This window comes from Pseudorasbora parva, chromosome 6, assembly GCF_024679245.1.
Source record: "Pseudorasbora parva isolate DD20220531a chromosome 6, ASM2467924v1, whole genome shotgun sequence".
Lineage (NCBI taxonomy): Eukaryota > Metazoa > Chordata > Actinopteri > Cypriniformes > Gobionidae > Pseudorasbora > Pseudorasbora parva.
In genome coordinates this window covers 21,129,090-21,151,273 of record NC_090177.1, presented here as the reverse complement: position 1 = coordinate 21,151,273, position 22,184 = coordinate 21,129,090, and the positions used below count along the sequence as shown (strand labels likewise).

Sequence of the window (22,184 nt, the reverse complement as noted above, 5' to 3'; positions counted from 1 at the left end):
CCCCCCCCCCTAAAAATCATTTTATTTTATTAAAAATGTTATATAATAGAAACCACTAAAATTTTAATTTCACAATGCAAACTATTCTGTGGTCATTTTACAAAAATGAAGTGCTGTAAAATGTCCAATTAATCAAACGTGTAAATGTCAAATTGCATCAACTGTTCTTGTGTTTAGCCCATAGCTGTCCATGTTTTTTTTTTATTACTTTATTAAGTTGTTTAATGTTTGCTATTTGATGTTTTTCAAGGCTATGGACTGTTTGCACTGTTATACTTATCATTTTTTGTAGTTGCATCGCAGTGACAATTCATGAGAGTTAAGCACTTTCTTTTAGTATTTTGTTCTTTTTATACAGGTAATACATTTTCTTTAGATTAGAAAAAGTTGTGTGTTCAGTGGTTTCTAAGTTACTATCTTTTTTAAATGTCTCTTGCACTCAAGTCACACAGAGGACACGGCTGCATTGTCAACACATTTGTCCTCATAAAAACAGACCTTTTATTTACATTTTCTCTTATAACACAGACAGACTGTTGCCAACACCTTCCTAGCAGGCACATATCCAATAAGTAAATAATACAATAAATAAAGACAAAGAACAAAGAATCATTAATACATTTCAGTAATATATTAGATAGCTCATATTATTAAGGTACATGTGAGAAACTTGGATCATACTGAGAAGGAGAATGAAACCATCCTTTATCACCTCATTAATGTGTTCAATCCAACTACAAGAGCCAGATCTGCTGTAAATCATGACTAAAAGGCTATTAAAGCCATAAACAAAGTGCCGGGCCTTGGGTGTCCGAGTCAGAGTAGGGAATACTTTACCGGTAATTGAGATCATTCATCTGTATAACAAAACATGAATACATCACAGATTTTTTAGTTTTTGTCTCTAAAGGGTATATCAAATATGTAAACTATGTTTACATTTAAAAATAATAATAAAACTTTTATTCAGCAAGGATGTATTCATTTTAGTCACAGTATACATGTATAATGCTACAAAAAAGGTCAAATAAATTCTGTTCTATTGAACTTTCTATTGATCAAAGAATCCTGAAAAAGATGTATCAGTTTACGCAAAAAATATTAAGGAACCGTTTTCAGCATTGATAAATAATTATAATAAAGAATGTTTCTTGAGCAGCAAATCATATGATTTCTGAAGGACCATGTTACTCTGAAACTGGAGTAATGAAGCTGAAAATTCAGCTTTACCATCACAGGAATAAATAACTTTTTAAAACATATTAAGATAGAAAACAGCTCAAATATTTCACAATATTACTGTTTTTATTTTAATTATCAAAGCAGCCTTGGTGCGCATAACAGACTTCTTTTAAAGACATTTTAAGCATTTGAATGGTAGTGCAAGTATTATCAGGCAAATGGACAAAAGGTAATGAACTTAGAGCTTAAGGTCTCTATACCAGCGTGACAAATTGGGGGAAAATCTAAAGTTTCCAAAAATTCACTTTCCCATGAAGCTGCTTAAAAGTGAAAGCAACAGTAGACTTGTAATGCTATACACTGCAGTCTGAAAGTCTCACATATTCATGGGAAAAGCTGTTGAAAATAACAAAGTATCTGTAAAGAAAACAAAAAGGTAGCATATTTATTGACGGATATGTCCTCTACAGTATGTATGTGTATACTCAAGTTGTCAAGAACTTATAGCCCCACCACTTTTCAGCTCTGCACTCGTTGTCTTTTGTCTTCCGGTTTATATTTCCACAGCATGGAGGTAAGATCTTACGGACTTATGAATGAACCGCTCATTTTAAAATCTTCCCAGTCTGACTTCCCCAGCGTCTCTACTATAGTGAAACAAAAGTTTATCTACTCAAGAACAGCACCAGTATAGGCTACATCGCTAGTGAGAAATGCCATGTAATGTACTTTTAAGTGGTTATACTATTCATCAGAGCAGCCTTGACAACAAGTTTCTGTGCAAGTGTGTGTATGTGTGTCAGTGTGCGTTTGAATGGGAAACGGAGGGGAGAAACCGTACATAGCCTAATAAAACAATTTTGTGGTAAAAAAAACAAAAAACATGTGGGAATAATTCATTGTTTAATCCTCTTGGTTTAATAATATATTTATTTGCTTGGCGAGTGCCGTTGTGGGTTTAACGTTATGTTCTTTTGCTGTTGTTGTAGACTGTAAAGCCCTTTTAAATAACTGAACTCATTTGGCGAAGTTATATGAGCATGTAATGCAGTCAAGGCCTGTCTGAAACTATTTTGGCTGTGTGTTTCCCTGAAAATAATAAAGTGGTGCAGGTATGACGTCACTTGGTTAGCATCACACTGGTTCCCTCAAGAAAAACCCATTAGGATTTTCCCATAAGCTTTTGGATTATCACTAAAAACAAGCTGTGTGATTAACAAAAGTTAATGATACTTACACATTTTGTCCATCAAGATAATTTTTGCAGGTGAACACAACTTTAATGAATCCTGAAGCCAAAATGTGCAGTTGTCAGAAGTAAAAAGCTAAAGGTAGGCTATAAGCGGACTACACCACAGTTGCTCGAATTCAACGTCAACATCAATAAGCTTCTGACAACAGTTTTTATTTAAAAACATTTTCCCTGACTAGTTTATTATGAGCATAATGAAATAAGGGTTTAACTTTTCGTTGTGATGACGTTTAATCTCCCCGACAGCCTCTGTGGTCCGATTTAGCCACTTGTTAGTAACCGCCTCTTTCAAGACACGTAACAGCTTTTTAAAAAAACATGAGTGGGGTAATACAGGTGTATTTTATGTCAGAATAAAACGGGAAAGTGACTTGAGCTTGTATTTTTTCCACAGGCCTTATTTTTGCCATTTAAACAAAACACATTCAAAAACCCCATTGACTTTGCTCTGAGGGAACCGGAAGTGCTAAAATGCTAGGCTGCTTGGCCTACAAAGGGACGTCATACCCGCACCACTCTATGGTACACCTTATAGTGTTCGTCAACCAATCAGATACAAGCATTCACCAGCCCCCGTAGTATATGTCAATGTGTAAACATACCAATACAGATCTACTGCAAAAACGGAAGTTCAAAGTAAACACAATATTCTAAAAATAGCTGAGCACTTGTTTCTTTGGCAGGTCTATATAAGACTGACATGAGATGGTATTGGAATAATGGCTAAGCATCTAACCTGCTAACACAAAGGTAGAGATGAACCAGTTACAACTACACCTCTTGAGTCTATCTAAATGCAAATAATTACAGTGGCGGAAATGAAAGCTGATATGAGGCATGTTGTCAAACAGTGAATTTGGACTATTTCTTGTCAAAGGTAATGGGAATCGGACAAATCAGAATAGCTAATTGAGTCTGTGTAAACGCTCCACTCCTTTCTTTTCTCACACCCCTTCCATATCATAATGCTTGGCTACACAATACTTGTGTAACCCTTAATGATCCATTCCTGAATATGGCATGAGTTTAAAAAGATGTGAGAAATGGAGAAAAATTATAACAAACTGTCTATTTGAGTTTCTATCATCCTGTTACTATAGCTACAGCTGTCATATGGATTGGTCTCTATACAAGCCTGGTTACTGTTTAACCTCTCCACCCACATTTGCCCAGATTAGGAAAATCAATAAGATAACAGGAGTACCGGCCTTACCTTGCGCCAACAACACCTTCACCAGAAACAGAGGACTGTGCAAAACTTATATGTGTTTATTCCTCATCATCTTTTACACTTAAAAGAGAAAAATCACTAAAAGAACGTGGTGGGGGGCAGAAGAGACATCATGGTCAATGTGAATGCTCAAGTTAGCACCCATATGGATCCACCGTATGGTAAGTACTCTGTCTCTTTCAAAAGCTTTCTGGGGAAAAATGGCGGGTGCTTTGGTGATCTTGGTGGAACATGTTTTTGAATGGGCATTTTGTTCGTTGACATTTCATCCAGTATGGTAGCTATCATCGCCATTCGTGAGAGCTTGTGGTGCACGGCTGCAATTTGGGAGGTGTGGCAAATCCATAATGACTTGTAAATAGGGCCTATTTGCTGGAGAAGGTGAATAATATGGACTGAATGGCTGAAGATCCTCTTTTCTTGCTGGGATGTAATGACTCAAAGTATCTGGATAAAGTGCTGGAACAAAATGAGCATTATGAAAGATCTCTAGGCTTTAATCTTTAGACCAAACTTGTAACCAAACATGATGTTTTACAGATATAGTTATTCAATGCAACTAGGAAACAGGTCCACAGAAAAACGATATGCATGACAATATTACATAGCAAAATGATGTCAATGCATTATTAATTTTTTTAAAATTTTGTCCGTTTTGACCTAGATATTTAAAAAGTAGTTCAATATTATACACCACCGTTCAAAATGTTTGGAGTCAATAAGATTTTGTAATGTTTTTGTAAAATTCTGTAATACTTTTTTTTTGATTGATTGATAGAAAATTCAAAAGAACAACCTTTATTTGAAATACAAATATTTTGTAACATCAGTGTCACTTTTGGTCAATTGACTGCAGCCTTGCTGAATACTGAAGCATAAAAGTTTGTTTTATTTAGTAGTGTACATTACACTTTATTATTGATTATTAAATTATAAAATAATTATGAGAAATATAACAATTACGTTATATAAAAAATATTATCTATAAGAATGTGATATGTTCTCTTAAGTTTATATAGTAAATGCTATTTCCTTTTTTTTGCCCAAAACAAAGTATGCTAACTTTAGCATCTCTCTATAGTGTCATATAAACATAGTTCTTAGAAGATGCTTACCTCAAATCCTTGTGGCCAGATGCTATGCTTGCTTGCTACTATGAAATATGATTTCTAACAATCAATCAATCACAAAGTCAGCATCTCTCTAATACATTTAGAGAGTATCTTTTAATACATTTAAGTAGGCAATAGCATTACAATCGTATATGACAAAATTTGCATTTGCCTTTATAGAGCTCTAGTGTGTACTGAAACATTTACATTATTGTTGCATTTCTTTTGCTGTTTTGTGGTCTAGATCCTTTCAGAGCTGATGTAATGTCTTTTTTCATGAATAAAAAGAATGCACAAAGCACTGCTGGGGTAAATCCTAGTGCGAAATGCTGCTGACCAACATTATGTAAGAAGGCTCAAACATATTAGCATACATTATAGCTAATACTTAACATGAACTAAAAGTAAACAATAAGCTAAATGACTACATTTTAAACAGTGAAAGTTATTTGCATTGACATGATTTAAAGCATGAACTAACAAAGAATAACAGTATACATTAAGCATGATGAATGCAGTATATAACATGCAATACATTTTTTTAAATAAAAAAATAAATATGTAACATACATTGTAAATCATATTTAAATTTAAGGCAATGTTACATTGCAGGCGTATAAATCTTGCATGTTTGCGCAAAAAGTATTAGGCTATAGGTCTACTGTCTAAAATGAAAGTATGAAATAGAAGTTGCAATAGTCTTTTCTTCTCTGCGGCGTGTTTCTGAGTAAAACTGCTTCTTTAACAAGAACAAAATGTGGGGCGGGACTTGATTTTGTCCATCAGTAATTGATTGGATGGTTGTGGTTTGTTATTGCTGTGATGTCATGTGAGTGACAGATTGTCCTGCCCTCGCTCCAGTAAACGCATCATCAGAGAAGTTATTTTGATTAAATATGACTGCACATGAATAATAATTAAAAAAAATATATAATGCTGTGCACGGATAAATCATTCATAGTATATCTGCAAGGTTCCATAAAATGAAAGAATTTGATTTCATGGTAGGTTTAAACACAATGGTGCTGCTGTAGATGCTGAATGCCTTTGAGGTGGAGCTCCAGCAGCTCCAGCTGTCAGCTCAGAGACCGTTCAAGGCTACCAGAGTCAACAAGCCTCAACGGTCCATGTGTGTGGAATGTTGCTAAAAGCAGAACTCCTACAAAGACTCTTTGCCATGTCTGGAAATATGTGTTCCTGATCAATAGCATTTCTTTCTCCTGGTCTCTCTTCAGTGTAGCCTACGCAGCAAAGTTTCAAGAGGCTTTTAAACCAGAAATAAAGCAATTTCATCCACATTTAGGTTATAGTTAATTTGTGTCCTGCTTTTTATATTAAATTATTTGACATTTTATTTATATATTATATTTTTTAATATTAGGTTAGTATTAAATACATTTGGGTAGTTGACATGTTCTGCTATATGCAATACATATAATAGCAATAATAGCATTTTGCTAATCATTGCAACTTTTAGCATATTAATTGTGAGACTTCGTGGAATATTTAAAGCCTAAATTAGTGTGTATTAGTTTTTGATGTGTATATATAACTGATTGTAATTTCATATGCTCCTGCCGTGCCAAAGTATTTTTTTCAAAAAGTACAAATTCATTATTTGTACTTTTTGAAAAAATAAGCAGGAGCATATGAAATTACAATCAATTATATATACACATCAAAAACTAATACACACTATGCTAATCCATATATATGACATATACACATCCCCTATGCTGTAATAATAATGTAATCATAAATTTGTAGTAAAAAATATTTTACAGTATATTACTATTTTACTGTATTTTTTGTGAAAATACATTTTTTATTAAATAAATACAGCATTGGTGTGAATAAGAGACTTTTCAAAAATAATGACCCCGAACTTTTGGCAGCAGAATTTTTTTTGCGTGCAAAACTTAGCTAAATAGATATTTGGCCACTGAATAACACTCTCCAGTAGTTTAGCCTAATTGATTTCTAAGGAACAGAAACTTTCACTTTTCACAGTCTCTCCTTCTCAGTACCAGAAAACATATTCAATTAAGGAGTGACTAAACACTGATGCCGCACTCATCAAAATGACAACTTAATGTTTCCTATCCATTTGTGGGAGAATCCAGGGGCCTCAGAAACAGGAAGTGCCAGATATGAATTATACGCTCTGTACACTTGACAATATTAGGCCGTGCGCTCAAGCCCCCAATCAAATCTCATTGTGACAGGCATTAAGGGATTATGCGAGCTGCTGGTCAGTGTGTGTACGGCAGTGAGAACGGCGGCTCCCACACACGTTCTCACACTCACTGAATGGATAGATCATTTTGTGGAGGAGGTTGAGGAGCGGGGGGTCCCTGCCAGCTCTCAGGACCAAAAAAACCCAGTGCAGGATGTATGAAGGACATGGCACCGGGCACTTCAACACCACACCAGGTACAAGGACCGCATAGATCCACTGCCTCTTTAAGAACAGTCAAAGCTGAAGGTCGTGAGGTAGATTTTGAGAGTTTGTTTACCTCCTAAATAGAGTGGCTTACAAAAAAAAAACTTTGCGATTTTCATTTAGATAGTTGATGAGACAAAACATATGGATGAAAATTATATAAAACATAAAAGGAGTTGGGCAGAAATTAGACATTTCACTTATTACAGTAATGGAAATGAGACGTACCAGAGCATAAACAGTTTAAAGCCAAAAGTGGTTAAAATGTCTGATCAAGACAAGAATATTTGACTCTTGTTTATCTCTAGAGGTTTATGGTCAGAATGTGAAACAAAGCCTGGTTTTGGATTAGGTATGTGTGTCAAAATGGCTGTTATGAATGTTTCTTATTAAAATCACTGCTTTTTTGGAATTTCAAGACACATTGGTGAAGCCCTTGTGGCTCTGCTCTGAGGCCCCTGCAGATGTAATTGCAAGCTTTGTCCACATGGAGAAGCTGCTTAATAGTAGACTTCACGGAAACAGCTATATTAGTACAGTCTCATAGTCAGATGTGTTTCTTAAAATGGTTTTGAGGTTACAGTTTATACAGTTTCAAAGTTACAGTTCCTTCTTTTATGAATTTACTAATATAATACAAAATGTTTAATTATATATAACATTATAACTTAAAAAAAAAGTTGAATTAAAGAATTCACATGACTTTTAGAATGTCTAAGTATTTGGTTTGTCCTCCTTTTGCATTAATGTCAGTCGCACACTAGCTGCACAAGGTTGTGTAAAAACTGATGATCATGTTCTCAGCATGATTTGAGATGATCTTGAAGCAAGCACATCTGATTGTCTGTAGAAAGAATCTCATGATCCAGTGCTGCCAACTTTTGAGTTTGCGATTCGATTCTCGATTCGATATAGATTAATTTGGATAAATATCAGGTATCTTACAAGATATGTTCACTTTTTTCCCTCAAAAAAAAAAAAAAAAAAAACTTTCTCAATTAGCCTAATGCTGTAAACTATGTGAACCCTGTCAGCTAGTAGGCCTAGCTACATTACAAAAATATCACTATTAAATAATAGTATTGCTATGATATCAATAATATTATAATATTAGGCTACTATAATATTAAAATAGTACAATATTAACAAGCGATTTGTAGCTATACAATGATATAGGCCCTAAGGCCATTTTTATAATGTAATACCGTTAGTGCATATATTTAGCAAAATGCTCCCTCTAGAGAGCATGCCCCCCAAGCTATGCTATTGTCATTGAATGGCTTTCCTGAGGTAAATGTAACACGTGACATATTGTTTACAACATCTTTCTCTGGTTGAAACACTGATTGAGCAATTACATGGAGAAGGGGGAGGCTACAGACCCATATAGATTAGCTACATGAGATAATATTTCAGTAAGTTATACTGTATATTTCAACCTAATGTTTATTCATGTTTATTTCATGCTATACAAGTAGTTAAGAGGAAGAGATTATCCGTTCAAGTGCCACGGTGCCAGCTGGAGTGAGGCACATTAAAGAGCGCCAACATGGTATTTATAGTTTGAATAAAATTGAGAGAATTTAAAAGCTGACAGTTTGTTTCTTGCTCTTTCTTGTCTGTAAACTGTGAGAGAAACTGTTTGGCGTGAGAGCTTGAGAACAGTGTCAATTAATCAATGTCACAAATTAAATTATTTGATTAGTGACCTACAAATAGTACAGGATCTTAAAATTATCAGTTTCACATCATAACATTTCTTTGTTATAATTTTGTTTTTCTAAATCTCTAAAATATTCTGTTAATTTAGGCTGCAGTTTCCCAAGATTTTCTATATGCTCAGACATTTAATATAGGCCTACTGTATGCATGTAAAGTAAAACATGGAATATGAAACGTTTTATACAATAATATAGTTTATACGATGTAAACAATTAGCTGATAAACATTTATCATCATAGAAATGCTGGCTTCTGAGTTCCCGTAGTGTCGTTAAAGTGGTTAAACAGTGGTAAAACTTCCTATTCATTACACAGTTATGTCATTTCTTCGTACTATTGTGATATTCAAGAAACTGACACCGCACAGCACCAGTGAATAAAAGTACATCAAGTGGCAACAGGTTAACGGGTTATAATTTAATAACCATGTAGGACTCTTTAGCTTTGATAAACTGGGGTAAAGTTAAACTTGTTTGGGCAAAATGTTCCTGTGAGCTGTACACTATGATGAAAAGGTGATTGATTGATGATAACAAGCGGGTGATAACTGTCCACGCAGCATCACACAGCCTGCAAATATGATTGGGTCAACAGACAAACAGATTCTCAGCAGAAAAACTGTTAATCATTTAAGGAACCTTATCAGAAGATGTGATTGATTTACAAAGAGCATTGCTCCAAATGTTTATTGATGCAATTGTTTACTTGCGTGATGTGCACAGAGCTACTACTTGAGCTTTTGTAATGTGATGGAAGTAACAAAGCAGCTTGATCATTTCAGTAGCATGCATTCTCAAATATAGTGAATCCCATAAGCATGGTCACTTGATAGTAACAAAGCCATCAGGGCAAAATCCTATCATGTTTCTAATGAAAAGAGACAGATAAGCAGAAAGTATAGGCAAAGGTTGGCTAAATGTGACTTTCATCCCAAAACATATTATTACCCAGTGATTTTGAGTTTAAAACTGCAATACTTTATGGAGGCTGTGCAATATTAGGCCCTAGGGGTTTATGATTACCTAGACTACAAATAACCTGATGGGTAAGGACTATGGGAACTTCATAGATAACTGTCTCTGTTAATCGTTACGGATGGTGATGGTTCTGTCTCAGGAGCCTCTTAAGAAGTAACAGTGAAAACACTGCTAAAAGACTGACTTGACACATTGGAACTAAAGTCAGAAAATCAACATTTTAAAATACAAACAAGTGGAAAGGAATAAAGTTTTGCTTGCATGGTTTGGGTTGAGCCCTATGAGAAAACTTTACTGACCATCATAAAATGACTAACAACATTGTGAATTACATCTTGGCAGGAATTACAGATTTTGCTTGTAAAATCTCTTCACTTGCACCATTGGTTATGTATTGAAGCATAACCATACTTCTAGATCTTACTGTTTGTCAGATCAATAGGTAGCCAGACATGATTCCCCGTTTCTTGATGCTGACAACAGTTTGATAGGCAAATACTTTGAATTCTTTCTGTTCTTGCTTTATTCTTAAAATGAGTTGTATTACAATCTGCTGACTGAAATATACAATTAAAGTTAAATATAAACCATAGGTAAAACACAATGAATGAAAATGCTTGGAATATTTCAAATCTGACCACTGAGTTACATTTGACAGGCCTTTTTAAAGCCCAACAGCCTGATGAAACTCAAAAAAAAATTGTTTTAGACTGAGGGGAGGGGCATTATCCACCCCTTATCATGCTCAGTATGGAAAGATACATTTCAGAAGTCTTTCATTAAGTTACATGAACACCGTAACAGTTTAAAATGCTGTTTCAGATATCATTTGCATTCAGTAAAAGTCAATGCTCTGCCCCAAAAGGGCATGAGCTGTGTGATTCTCAGGTTACCAACCAATCTGTTGACAATCTATGTCACCATACTCACATATCTGTGCCATCTACCCCAGTCAATCCACAGAGGCTTTTCTACTGGCCTCGAATGTGCATTAGAAAGCACATTGCTGCCGTCTTCTCCCAATCGTATCAATAGCACAAAGCCTCAAATGTTCAAAAACAAAAGAAAGTAACTCATATTCCCACATAAAACACGTTCCCGAGTACTCCAAGAGGATGTTATTCCATGTAGGCCACCGGTTCCCACAAGATGTGAATTGCACATCCACCTTTGTAGTGCTACTTGTTATTCCCATTTGTTCAGACAGGTGAAATGAAAAAGAGTCATTGGAGAGAAAGTACAAATAGGCAGTGGTTACAAATGGAGTTTGGTCAGTGGTCGGAGATCCTTATTGTGGAGATAGACAGGACTTTGTTCACAAACTGGAGTTTGAAGTTTCAAAGGGGAAAATAGGCAGAGGAGTTACATCAACCCTCTGACTTTTAGCCCCAGACAGGCGGTATGGGTGACTGATTATAGGACATGACATTGCTGCCTCATATCACACAGAGGAGACGATCAGGGCATGTGGTATGTCATATTGTCTTCTGTGATGTGAATCAAAGTACGATTGCACCACGCCACAGAGCGCATGTGAACGTCTGCCTTGCAGCATTGATCGGATTATGGTGGAAAATTCGGAGCGTTTGATGAGGGATGCTTTCAGTTAGTGAGCGAGTGGCTAAGAATTTGCTGTTCTAACTCCGGTTCAGTTTCTGTGTCCTCACTGATACAGTAAGGAAAATACATTTAGAGGGATAATTCACCCAAACACAAAAGTTCTGACATGATTTACTCACCCTCAAGTTGTTCCAAAACCTGTATGAATTTCTTTCTTCTGCTGAACACAAGATATTGGCAACCAAACAGTTGTTGGCGCCATTGACTTCAATAGTACCCCCCGCAGCAGAAGAAAGAAATTCCTACAGGTTTGGAACAACTTGAGGGTGAGTAAATTACATTTTTTTATTTTTAGATGAACTATCCCTTAAAGGTGAGGATAAATAGGTGGTGGGAGTGTTAAATACAATTCAGAAGCATTACAGGTGTAATTGAATGCTATTGTTCACATTTAATTCACTTTTTCTAAATCAACATCAAGATTAATCATTAACAAATCATAAAAATATATTAATACAGTAATAATGATTATATTCATATAATTGTATTAGACAGTGTATAACTATTATACATAGTTGAGTAAAGTAACTGCTTTACTGATAATATGCAGTCATAAAAGCGACATGAAAATAATAAAAGTAAATAAAATTATAAAATTATACAGCAGATAATTTATTTATACATATTCACTCAAATGTTTTTTTGTTTTTTTTCCAGTGACAGCTATGGCCTGCCACGTTAATAAAAGTACATAAGTGACACCCAAATCCCAGTTAATAAATACATAAACCAACCATAATCCACATCAGCACAATCTGCAGATGTAAATCTGTTAAATAGGTTTGTTCACCAGAGGCTTTTGCCCATGTGAGGTAATGATCTAATGTAGTTATCTACGCCTGCCTGCTCTGATCATTGAGGTGCATGTGAGAAAGGGCCATAACTTTACAGATTATACTTTATAGAGGTCATTCCTTAGTTAACAGAAACACAGAGATGTGCACTGCGATAAGGAATTTAATGGTGACTCAGATAAGATTTTTTCATGCGAGTCATTCCTGTACACCGATTGCCATTTCTCAGGGCTAATTGCTGTAGAAGTGAAGTCCTCTTACAGAAATAAGGAAGACTAATAAGTATTTATGATCCATATAGGTTAAAAATATGCAGTTTCTGTCCAAATTTATAGAAGCTAAACATCATCCTGTCAGAGCTATTTATTCCACCGCCTTAACAAATGTGCTAATATACATTTCTTCTTATAAATTTGCAAGTGTTTTTATTTTTTAATATTCATAATATTCAAGTGACTATAATGTCCCTGAATATTATTCAAAACCAGCTATCTTGTAAATGTAGGTGTTTTCCAGCCTGTTCAAAACCAGCTCAGCATATTTATAGTCCACAGAGATGGTCAGATGGGATGTGCCATTTTCTGATAATAAATAATGTCAGGACTGTTTTAGCAAGATCAGCATAAAATACATAATCCTGCTTGATGAATCTTTGATTTTATCAAAAGAAAAAAGACTGTATAATATTCTCACTTTTGCAGCTAGAAAAAAACATTTTATTGACGTGGCTAACTGACAAGACTCCGACTATATCGGGTTGGCACAAGATTTTGATGGAACTAGTTCCGCTGGAATATTTAACTTGTGTAGTTAATGGCCAGCCAGACCAGTTTTATAGTGTCTGGAAGCCCTATATCAATAATCTGGGTCTCGAATTGTCAACTATTCGGCGGAAAGGTTTCCCCAATCAAGAGTGAGAACATCATGGTTTTAAAAATGTAATGTACCTTTTTATGTTTAATTTTTTCACACTCTTCAAGTGGCCTAGGTTAAATGTGCTCATTATTACTTATACAAAGGGTTTTGTTGCTGTTGTTGTTTTCTGCTAAAGTTGGAAAATGTTCAATAAATAAATATATATATATATATTAAAAAAAAACATAATCCCACATTGCCATTCAACTTCATGCTGTGAAAGAAATAATTATTTGTCTTCAGACAATATCTAGATTTTTTTCTTAGACCTTTCTTAGATTAGTTATCTAGACCTCATTGCCATTTCCTCTCGCTTGTTTTAAGAAAAACCATGTAAAATTTGAACCGGTTCTTAAAACTGCTCTTTTCAAATAGGGTAAAAAAGGGTCACTCTGACAGTATAGCAGTTCTCCATGCAGGTGGACAAGAGATTTTAGAGGATCTGAACTAAAGAACGATGACCCATGGCTTACGCTGCTTTCTACACTATACTTGCCTCTGTTTGCATTGGCCTGGATACTTATGTGCTTGAAGTTGGTATTTGCACAATTGTAACATCAAACTTTCCTGTTTGAGTAACAAATAGTTTTATCCTCTTTAAAAAGGGTTAGGACAACATAGACTGCAACACAGATGATCACCTAAGTTTTTTCCTTATCTCATGGTGATTTGGACACTGTTGCAGAATCAGGCCTAGTTTATGGATAGAATGTGTGGAGACAATATCTCGTGTCACCAAACCTTAAAAAATGTTGAAATTTGAATGGGAAAATAAATATGTAATGTAAAATGGTGCATTAAAAACCTGTTCATTGGTTAACCTAACTATATAGCCTCAAAAATGATTTGATATTTGATAGAAAATACATGCAATTGTACTGTAAAAAAATCTTGCAAGTAAAAATGCATGAATTAGCCATATCATTTACAGTCAAAATAAATACGTGAGTAAATTGGTTTATTAGGTAGATGTTCTAATATTTACTAGGTATATAAATAATAATACAAAATAATAAAGTGATTGTTATAAGTAATAGTACAATTAATGTGCATGTGTTTATTACTATATTATTATTATTTATTTATTTGTGAACTGTACAATAAACAGCCACCAAAAAGCATGAAACAGTTAAATGAAACATTTTTTTTTACTGTGCACTTCTGGCAACCACAGCTGCCTGTTCTTTATCGCAAATTTACCAAGATATTTTTCAACGTACCAAATGGTAGTTTTGCATAGTTTGATGAGAAGTAAACGATCTCTTCTGAACAAATGATTTGTGCATCACGTGCACATTTAGAATGTTCAACAGAACAATGAGCTCTTTTATATAAAGGCCACAATTTTTACTCCGTGTGAGTTATTGCTGTTGTTTATTGTGCTAGAATTAACAGAGATTTAGCAAACACGTAATTTGCACATTGAAATGCGGACCATTACTCTCAATCTTACACATTCGACTTGTGTGTGAGTGAACGTTCCCTGCTGTCGAAAATGGGTCAAGGCCTATAGAAAGTATAGGAGTTGAGACTGGCTATTTTTCTAGTAATGAATTTGAGACAACTGAGATAAAAAAACAAAAATAAAAGACAGAAAACCCCCCATTTTGTCTCCGTTTCTGAAGAAAACAACAACTCTGATTTAGCACTTCAATCATTAACACGAGGGCCATCCCACACGAGAGCGGGGCCGTGCCCTGGGAGGAGGCCCGGACTGTCAATCACAGCAAGCCTCATCTTTGCCCTTGAGGACATGGCCCCTGTCACTCAGAGGTGTCTACCCCTCTGAGAGGAGGGGCCTGGCCTATGAGGGGGTGTCCATACGCTGTAGAGAGGACAAGTCTTTCCCCCCAGCATCAGGTAGTTGAGAATGCGTTTGTCCAAACCACTAGTAGACATGGAGATGGCAGACTATAGTGAGGCCTTGGATCCAGCCTACACCACCCTGGAGTTTGAGAACATGCAAGTGCTTGCGATGAGCACAGGTGAGTCATCTGCTCAGACCCTGCGGTGAACTTTGAGACCTTTAGTGACTTATATAGACTGCTTTATAGTATGTGGTCAAGTGTGGGTGGCAGATGTTTAACAGGGCTGATAGGGTTATGGTTAAGTGGCAATTGGCAAGTTCGTAACCTCTTGCACAGAACACCCAATACTGATTGTAAAAGCCAATTCGAAATGCATTTTTCAGTAGAAGATAAGAAGCGCAACATGCTCTGTCCTGCAGACATGGTACTCTATAAGGAGAAGAGGTTCATTCATCTCCTCTTGCTTGTTCTCATACAGTTGGCTTGGGATAAAATGACTTGTTTGGATAGTATTTCAAGAAGAAGTTTGACACCGGGATGAATGATTACTGAGCAAAGAGGCTGTCATGTAAATGTTTTGCAGCTAAGTCTCCCATGTCTAGGTTTTGTGCAACAAATTGATATTCAACCACTGTCAACCTGACCTGTGTGTGCGTGTGTGTGTGTGTGTATTTTCTACTGTTACATTATCATGCATTGTAGAGGTTATTTATTCAATATAGTATATCAATTATTTTAAATATTCTTTTTTTTAATTAAATAATGAAATATAGACAGTTTGTTCATTGCACATTATACGTTGTTTTGTTTTTAAAAAATTTAATCACATCATTACATAATCATTCACACCAAGTCATTTAACCACATTTGCCTTTGATCATTGCTTGAGTTTTAATGTAATTATCTCTGATTACCGCTAACCTAAAAATGAACATCTCACACATCTTTCCTTCAAAATCATGAATAGTTAAATGATTTCTGTCATCAACATAAAACCACTTTCTTCATAATCATTTTTTTAACCTTTATTTTTTGGCCTTTTATATCTTTATTAGATAGGATAGTGTAAATGAGACAGAAAGTAATGGGAATTTTTTTTGGTTGAATTTGTTTAGTAGGTCATCAAGAACACTAATTAGAGTTTATATAATCTAACATGATCTTGTTGTAGCTTTTGTACAGGTTTAGTCCTAATCACTTCTGGATTACTTAGCAAACAGTCCTTTCCAGCACATGTTCTTGATGATGATTCACAGCCAATTGATTTAGCAGTAAAAATGTCTTTTTGAGAGTGCTTTTCACTCCATGACCTTTTCCCTATTTACTTTAACTCTGATTGGTCTGAAATCAAGAGTCTGACTGGTTCAGTCTGCAACCTATATATTTAAGCCTCAGAAAAATATATATTTTGCAGCCACACATATATTTTAATTATTTTGAGTCGCTTTTCTTTCTTACGCCGTTTTTGTCGATATGAAACCGCAATGAAAATTACTTAGCATAATTGTGACACTAAATTCAAGATCCCCCATGATTTCAGACTCCTCACCAGCTGAGAGTGCCAACATGAATGCTGCCAACCACTTAGGGGCGGGCACCCTATGTGCCATCTGTGGGGACCGGGCCACAGGAAAGCACTACGGAGCCTCCAGCTGTGATGGATGCAAGGGGTTCTTCAGACGCAGTGTACGCAAAAACCACATGTACTCCTGCAGGTCAGAAAACACAACCTCCTTGGCTACATTTGGCAAATATAATGGCAAATGTCTGCAAGTTTCTATCTAATGTGTCAAATGACTTCTTTATGCTTCTGTCCAGGTTCAACAGACAGTGCATAGTGGACAAAGACAAGAGAAATCAGTGCCGGTACTGCAGACTAAAGAAATGTTTTCGAGCTGGGATGAAGAAGGAAGGTACTTGCTCATGCATTCATATAACGATACTAAAGAAACGGAGATTAAACGCTTCTGCCCTGTTTGGGAGGTTAGGGGATGAGGTGGCGCAAATGGGAGATGTTGCAACAGCAGCGAGAGACATTTTGTTAATGTTCACTCAACAATGCACTGAGGTCTACGTCTGGTTTATGCTGAACAAACAGTTTAGAGCCATCATAACTGCACACTGATAAAAAAGCGCAACCTTGAGGACTCCCCCCTCTCACAAAGGCTAATATCCCTCATCTCTGCTATCTCAATTGGTTGTCAGAACTGGGTTGCATTCATTGCTACCGATAACCAAAGAGTATGTTTCAGTGGTTTACCAAGAGCTGTTTTTGTCTTTAATTTGCTGATTAAATCTGTTCCTCTCATTCTCAGCTGTGCAGAATGAAAGAGACAGGATTAGCACCAGAAGATCCAGCTATGAAGACAGCAGCTTACCCTCCATAAACGCACTCATTCAGGCCGACGTCCTTTCTAGACAGGTACATAGTGCAATTCAAACTGAACTACTCTATCAACAAATGTTGAGAAATATTAAAGGTGAATTGTGTAAAATATGTTCTCTTAACCCAGTTTCATAGGCAGATGCTAGAAATGAGACATATACAGGTTGATTATTCTGAAAAAGTGTAAGCACACTGGGGCAAGGTTGCCAGGTTTGTGTAAGAAAACCAGCCCAAATGCTACTCTTAACCCCCCAAATCACTAACTCAATCACGTTCAGAGGACGTTCCTCAGTAAAACAATCGTTCAATCAAATTCATGGGGGGGTAAAAGTCGATATTTCCTGGGGTAACCCATGGACTAAAAAAAACAAACCGCAGCAACATAGCCCAATTTTGTGAGAAAACCGCATATTTGATCATAACACCGCTTTGTTTGAGCATCCTAATAAGAACCACATAGCAAAACTGGCTCAACCAATGGCATAAGTTTGGGGTGGGACTATCTGACCAATAGTAGAGCTGCAATTCTGCAATTCAGCTGGGTGTCACTATTATATACTTTGTATTTATAACATGATTTATATTTATAAGATGATTAAAGCATACATATAAATCATCACTAGGCTATATGTATTAATAACAATCATAATAAAATGATGATATATCTATAATCATGTTTAAGATATATAAACATGTAGCTATAATAAAATTCTCTCATATGTTATTATGCAGATCTCATCACCGGGTCCTATCATGAACGGCGACATCCGAACGAAAAAGGTAGCCACTATAACCGATGTTTGCGAGTCTATGAAACAGCAGCTGCTGGTGCTGGTGGAATGGGCCAAATACATCCCTGCATTTTGTGATCTCCCTCTGGATGATCAGGTAGGATATACCTAAAATATATATATGCTCCCAGAATATATTTCATGGATAATGGTGTCAGTTGATTCAAATGTTTGTCTTAGCTGGAAAAAAGTTCAGAGATCTTTCGTTTAGGTAGTTAATGTATTTAGATGGCTCAGGTTAGAATATGATGAGCTGGTTTGAAAGTTACATCTCTTCTTGAGACATTCAGAATCATTAACATGCTGAGCACTGAAGCATGGTAACTGATCAGTGTTTTAGCCAAGGGTGAGAGCGTCTCAAACTGCATCTTCTCACACAAACATGCACGTGAATACACACATGCACATATACTGTAGTCACGAAGACCAACCTTGTTTTGCCCCCAGAGATACTTTATGTCTGTTTATTCTCATGGTCATAAAAAGAATACTAACCAAACAAATGCATGTTCATTTGTCTTAGGTGGCTTTACTGCGAGCTCATGCTGGAGAGCATCTCTTACTAGGAGCTGCCAAACGTTCTATGCTGTATAAGGATATTTTACTATTAGGTAAGTAAAAAAGCAAGACACATAGTGGTGGATATGACAGTCTTCTGGAGAGCAGACGTTTACTAATGTTTTACCTCATTTTCCATGTTTCATGCAGGTAATGATCATATAGTTCCTCGAAACTGCCCCGAATTGGAGGTGAGCCGTGTGGCCGTAAGGATCCTTGACGAATTAGTCCTTCCCTTCCAAGATCTCCAGATCGATGACAATGAATATGCCTGCTTGAAGGCCATTGTATTTTTTGATCCAGGTATACAGTTGTCCTATAAAAAAAGAGACAATGCACAAAATAATGTCAAGTGAGTTCTCATACACATCTAATGTGATGATGGTCTTTCTTTACTCATATAGATGCCAAAGGTTTAAGCGACCCAAGCAAGATCAAACGTATGCGATACCAAGTTCAAGTTAGTTTGGAGGACTACATCAACGATCGCCAGTATGACTCGCGGGGACGGTTCGGCGAGCTGCTGCTTCTGTTGCCGACGCTACAGAGTATCACCTGGCAAATGATCGAGCAAATCCAGTTTGTTAAATTGTTTGGAATGGCGAAGATAGACAACCTGCTACAAGAGATGCTTCTAGGAGGTAACTGATTCTGTTAATGAAAGGAAACTTTGTAGAAGTGAAAATTCATGGTTATCAAAGAACTGTGGCACTGCACTTTTGTTCTGTAAACGACCCTTAACTTTTTAAAACTGCAATATCTGAGATGGTCAATGAAACATGTGGGAACAACAAGAGCAGCTTGAGAAAAGCTTAAAGTCAGCCTACACATACTGGATTCTTAATGACCCGCCTTACATGTAGATCCTATTGACTGAAGAAAAAATAAATCTTGAAAATGATCTTTCTAATCAGAGGTTTAATGTCCCTCTTTTCCTGTCAGGTTCAGCTAATGAAGCCCCTCATTCCCATCACTCTTTACATCCACATCTGGTCCAGGAGCACCTCAGTAACAATGTCATAGTTACCACTAACATGGCCACTTCGATTCACAACGGCCAGATGTGTAAGTAACCCTGTCTTCTTGAAGGTAATTAATAAAAATGTGTTATGAATAAAGAGCTAAAAGAGAATACAGGTCCTTCAAATGTTAGAATCAGGTATAGACAAACAGGCTTGTTGGAGTAATCCCTGCCAGAATCATAGAAAACTAATCAGGCTTATTTTGTCAAAGAAGGCTACTGTAATTCTTTCCTATTCTAATGCCTTCAGAAATTTCATAAGCGTGCTTATTTCGTGTCAACCAGTGGTTTATTTCTTTCACATGTTATCATGCTATGCAAATTATGTCTATTTATGCTAACATAATACCCATATGCGGACCCCTGAGCTAATGTATCCTCTTGCTCTTTTTCCAAACAGCCACTCCGGAAACTCCAATCCCATCTCCCCCCACAGCCTCAGGTTCTGATCACTACAAAATGGCACAGGGGGTGATAGCCACAGTACCCAAGCAGCCAAGCTCTATCCCTCAACCTACCATCACTAAACAAGAGGCCATCTGAGTGCTTAGAGAAACAAAGCTAAAAAGCTCAAATCTAAAAATGTTTTAACTTGGTACTTTTTAAAGGCTGTGCGAAGCATGACAATACATTCTCATAAACATTTGGACACAGTAAAACTGACATGTATATTCACTAGCTGTTAAATTGAGGATTTTCAGTAAAGACACTGTGGAAATGTGTCTGATTTTCCCATTTTAAGACTTTAAACCAAAATAGTTGAGTTTAACAGTGTGCAACAATCACACTTTAAATATGTTCATCCCATCTCATCTGTTTGCTGTTTGTTTAGAACGAACTAGTGGTGCATATGTATACTACCCAAGGGGTCACAACAGCATTCAAAAAGTCAGAAAGGACCATAAAATACAAAGGCTATGCAAGTTTTCTTCTCCTTTCAATGAGTTTGAGTTCCATAAATGTTACAGCAGGCCTGAATGTGATCGGATGTTTGCTTTTATTGTACAGTATTTTAACAGCTTGCTACAATTGACTGGCTCTTATAGTACTTTTACAATAGCCTGATAGAATATATAACATTTGGTGCCTTGGAAATATTATTTACCAAAATGCTGGTAATTATTTTATATATGCTAAGAGTATGTGCAATTCATATTTTTCTGTATGTGCCATACTTAAAATGTAAATATAATGATTTCCTTTTTTCATAAATGCATTTAGTCTATTCTAAGTCATGATTTTAGGATTAAAAAACATTTTTGTCTCCTGCTCAACCCCTTAACTGTGACTAGTTTAGTGATGTGTATGCACAGTATATTTCAGGAAAGAATGTCACACTCATTTGTAGTTTTAAATATTGGTCATTTACTACCAATAATTACTGCCTTCAGTGGGAAGGACAATTTCAAACTTTTAATGTGAACTTATAATAAATGTCAAGGCTATATTTTTACATAAAAGTGTGGTGCTGTTTATTTTTGCTCATATCTCTTTTTGAATCTTATCTTTAAGTCACAGAAGCTGCTATTCTAACAACGCACATTTATAACAGCATACTACAATTTCAGTGGGTGGTCTGAACAAACATTCCAATAAGCTTTTTTATTTGGCAGACATATTTTGATTCCCTTCTGGAAAAAGCAACTTAAACCAGTTTAAAATGGTTTGCTAGTCTGAATTTAGAAAGGACATTTATCAGGTCAGTTTGGAAGACCAGCTAAGATTTTTTTTAACAGGCAGTTGAAATGTGATCATGTCCATTTCTTTCTAAATGACAAACCTTATTTGATAGCAAAAAAATTCAAAACTTTTAAGGCTCATAATCATTTCCAGCAGTAAAACCTGCTTCAAAACAAGATGATAAAAGTGAGTGTAGCCTACGTGGCAGAGCATGGTCAAGGATTTTTAGTGCTGGGGGTGTGTGCTGCTCAACACTGATAAAAGACAATAAAACAATTCATAAAGCAGGCGCCTTTACTGATAGTTTCTCTTAAGAAATCTCAGTCAGGGAATGATATGACCAGATGTGCTGAATGAGCTCCACGTACCTTAATCACATCTATAATCCAATAAATCTGGTGTGTTGAAGATATAATTAAAACATTTTCACAACTGTTTCAAACAGCTAGGCTAAAAGATGAGACAAAGTAACACAATGTATTAAATGCATATGAAAGAAAGATAAAGGTAGAATTTTATCACAAAGAGCAAGTCACTTAACGTTGCAATTATGCCACCGATCAAGAAGGAAAGTGTGAATTATTACCATTTTAACTGCAAAATAACCATAAATCCGTATTGGTTGGGTTTGGAAAAAAACATTTTCACCAGAACCCCCAGATTCCCAGAACCCCGAGCACTCGCTTTGCCTGC

At 36.0% G+C, this 22,184-nt stretch overlaps 1 protein-coding gene and 1 long non-coding RNA gene across 5 annotated transcripts; one reads left to right on the top strand and one right to left on the bottom strand.

The window, feature by feature from the left end:
- Positions 1–9: 9 nt before the first annotated feature.
- Positions 10–22,171, bottom strand: LOC137078651 (uncharacterized). 3 transcript variants are annotated; one of them, XR_010905332.1, is made up of 4 exons: positions 22,078–22,145; positions 21,860–21,941; positions 18,918–19,106; positions 10–4,124 (listed from the first exon to the last, which is right to left on the bottom strand). It is a non-coding gene; the product is annotated as an uncharacterized lncRNA (long non-coding RNA). The 3 variants fall into 3 exon arrangements; XR_010905333.1 differs by lacking the exon at positions 10–4,124 and adding an exon at positions 9,597–11,584; XR_010905334.1 differs by lacking the exon at positions 21,860–21,941 and having other exon boundaries at positions 22,078–22,171.
- Positions 15,006–21,265, top strand: hnf4a (hepatocyte nuclear factor 4, alpha). Of its 2 annotated transcripts, none has more exons than XM_067446126.1 (10): positions 15,006–15,232; positions 16,596–16,770; positions 16,874–16,968; positions 17,371–17,477; positions 18,174–18,329; positions 18,756–18,843; positions 18,941–19,093; positions 19,195–19,431; positions 19,733–19,879; positions 20,212–20,349. In XM_067446126.1, the coding sequence occupies exons 1-9, from the start codon at positions 15,118–15,120 to the stop codon at positions 19,861–19,863; spliced, it is 1,257 nt and encodes a 418-aa protein (XP_067302227.1). In that variant the 5' UTR covers positions 15,006–15,117; the 3' UTR covers positions 19,864–19,879; positions 20,212–20,349. The 2 variants fall into 2 exon arrangements, with proteins under 2 accessions (XP_067302227.1, XP_067302226.1); XM_067446125.1 differs by having other exon boundaries at positions 15,010–15,232; positions 19,733–19,855; positions 20,212–21,265.
- Positions 22,172–22,184: the final 13 nt, after the last annotated feature.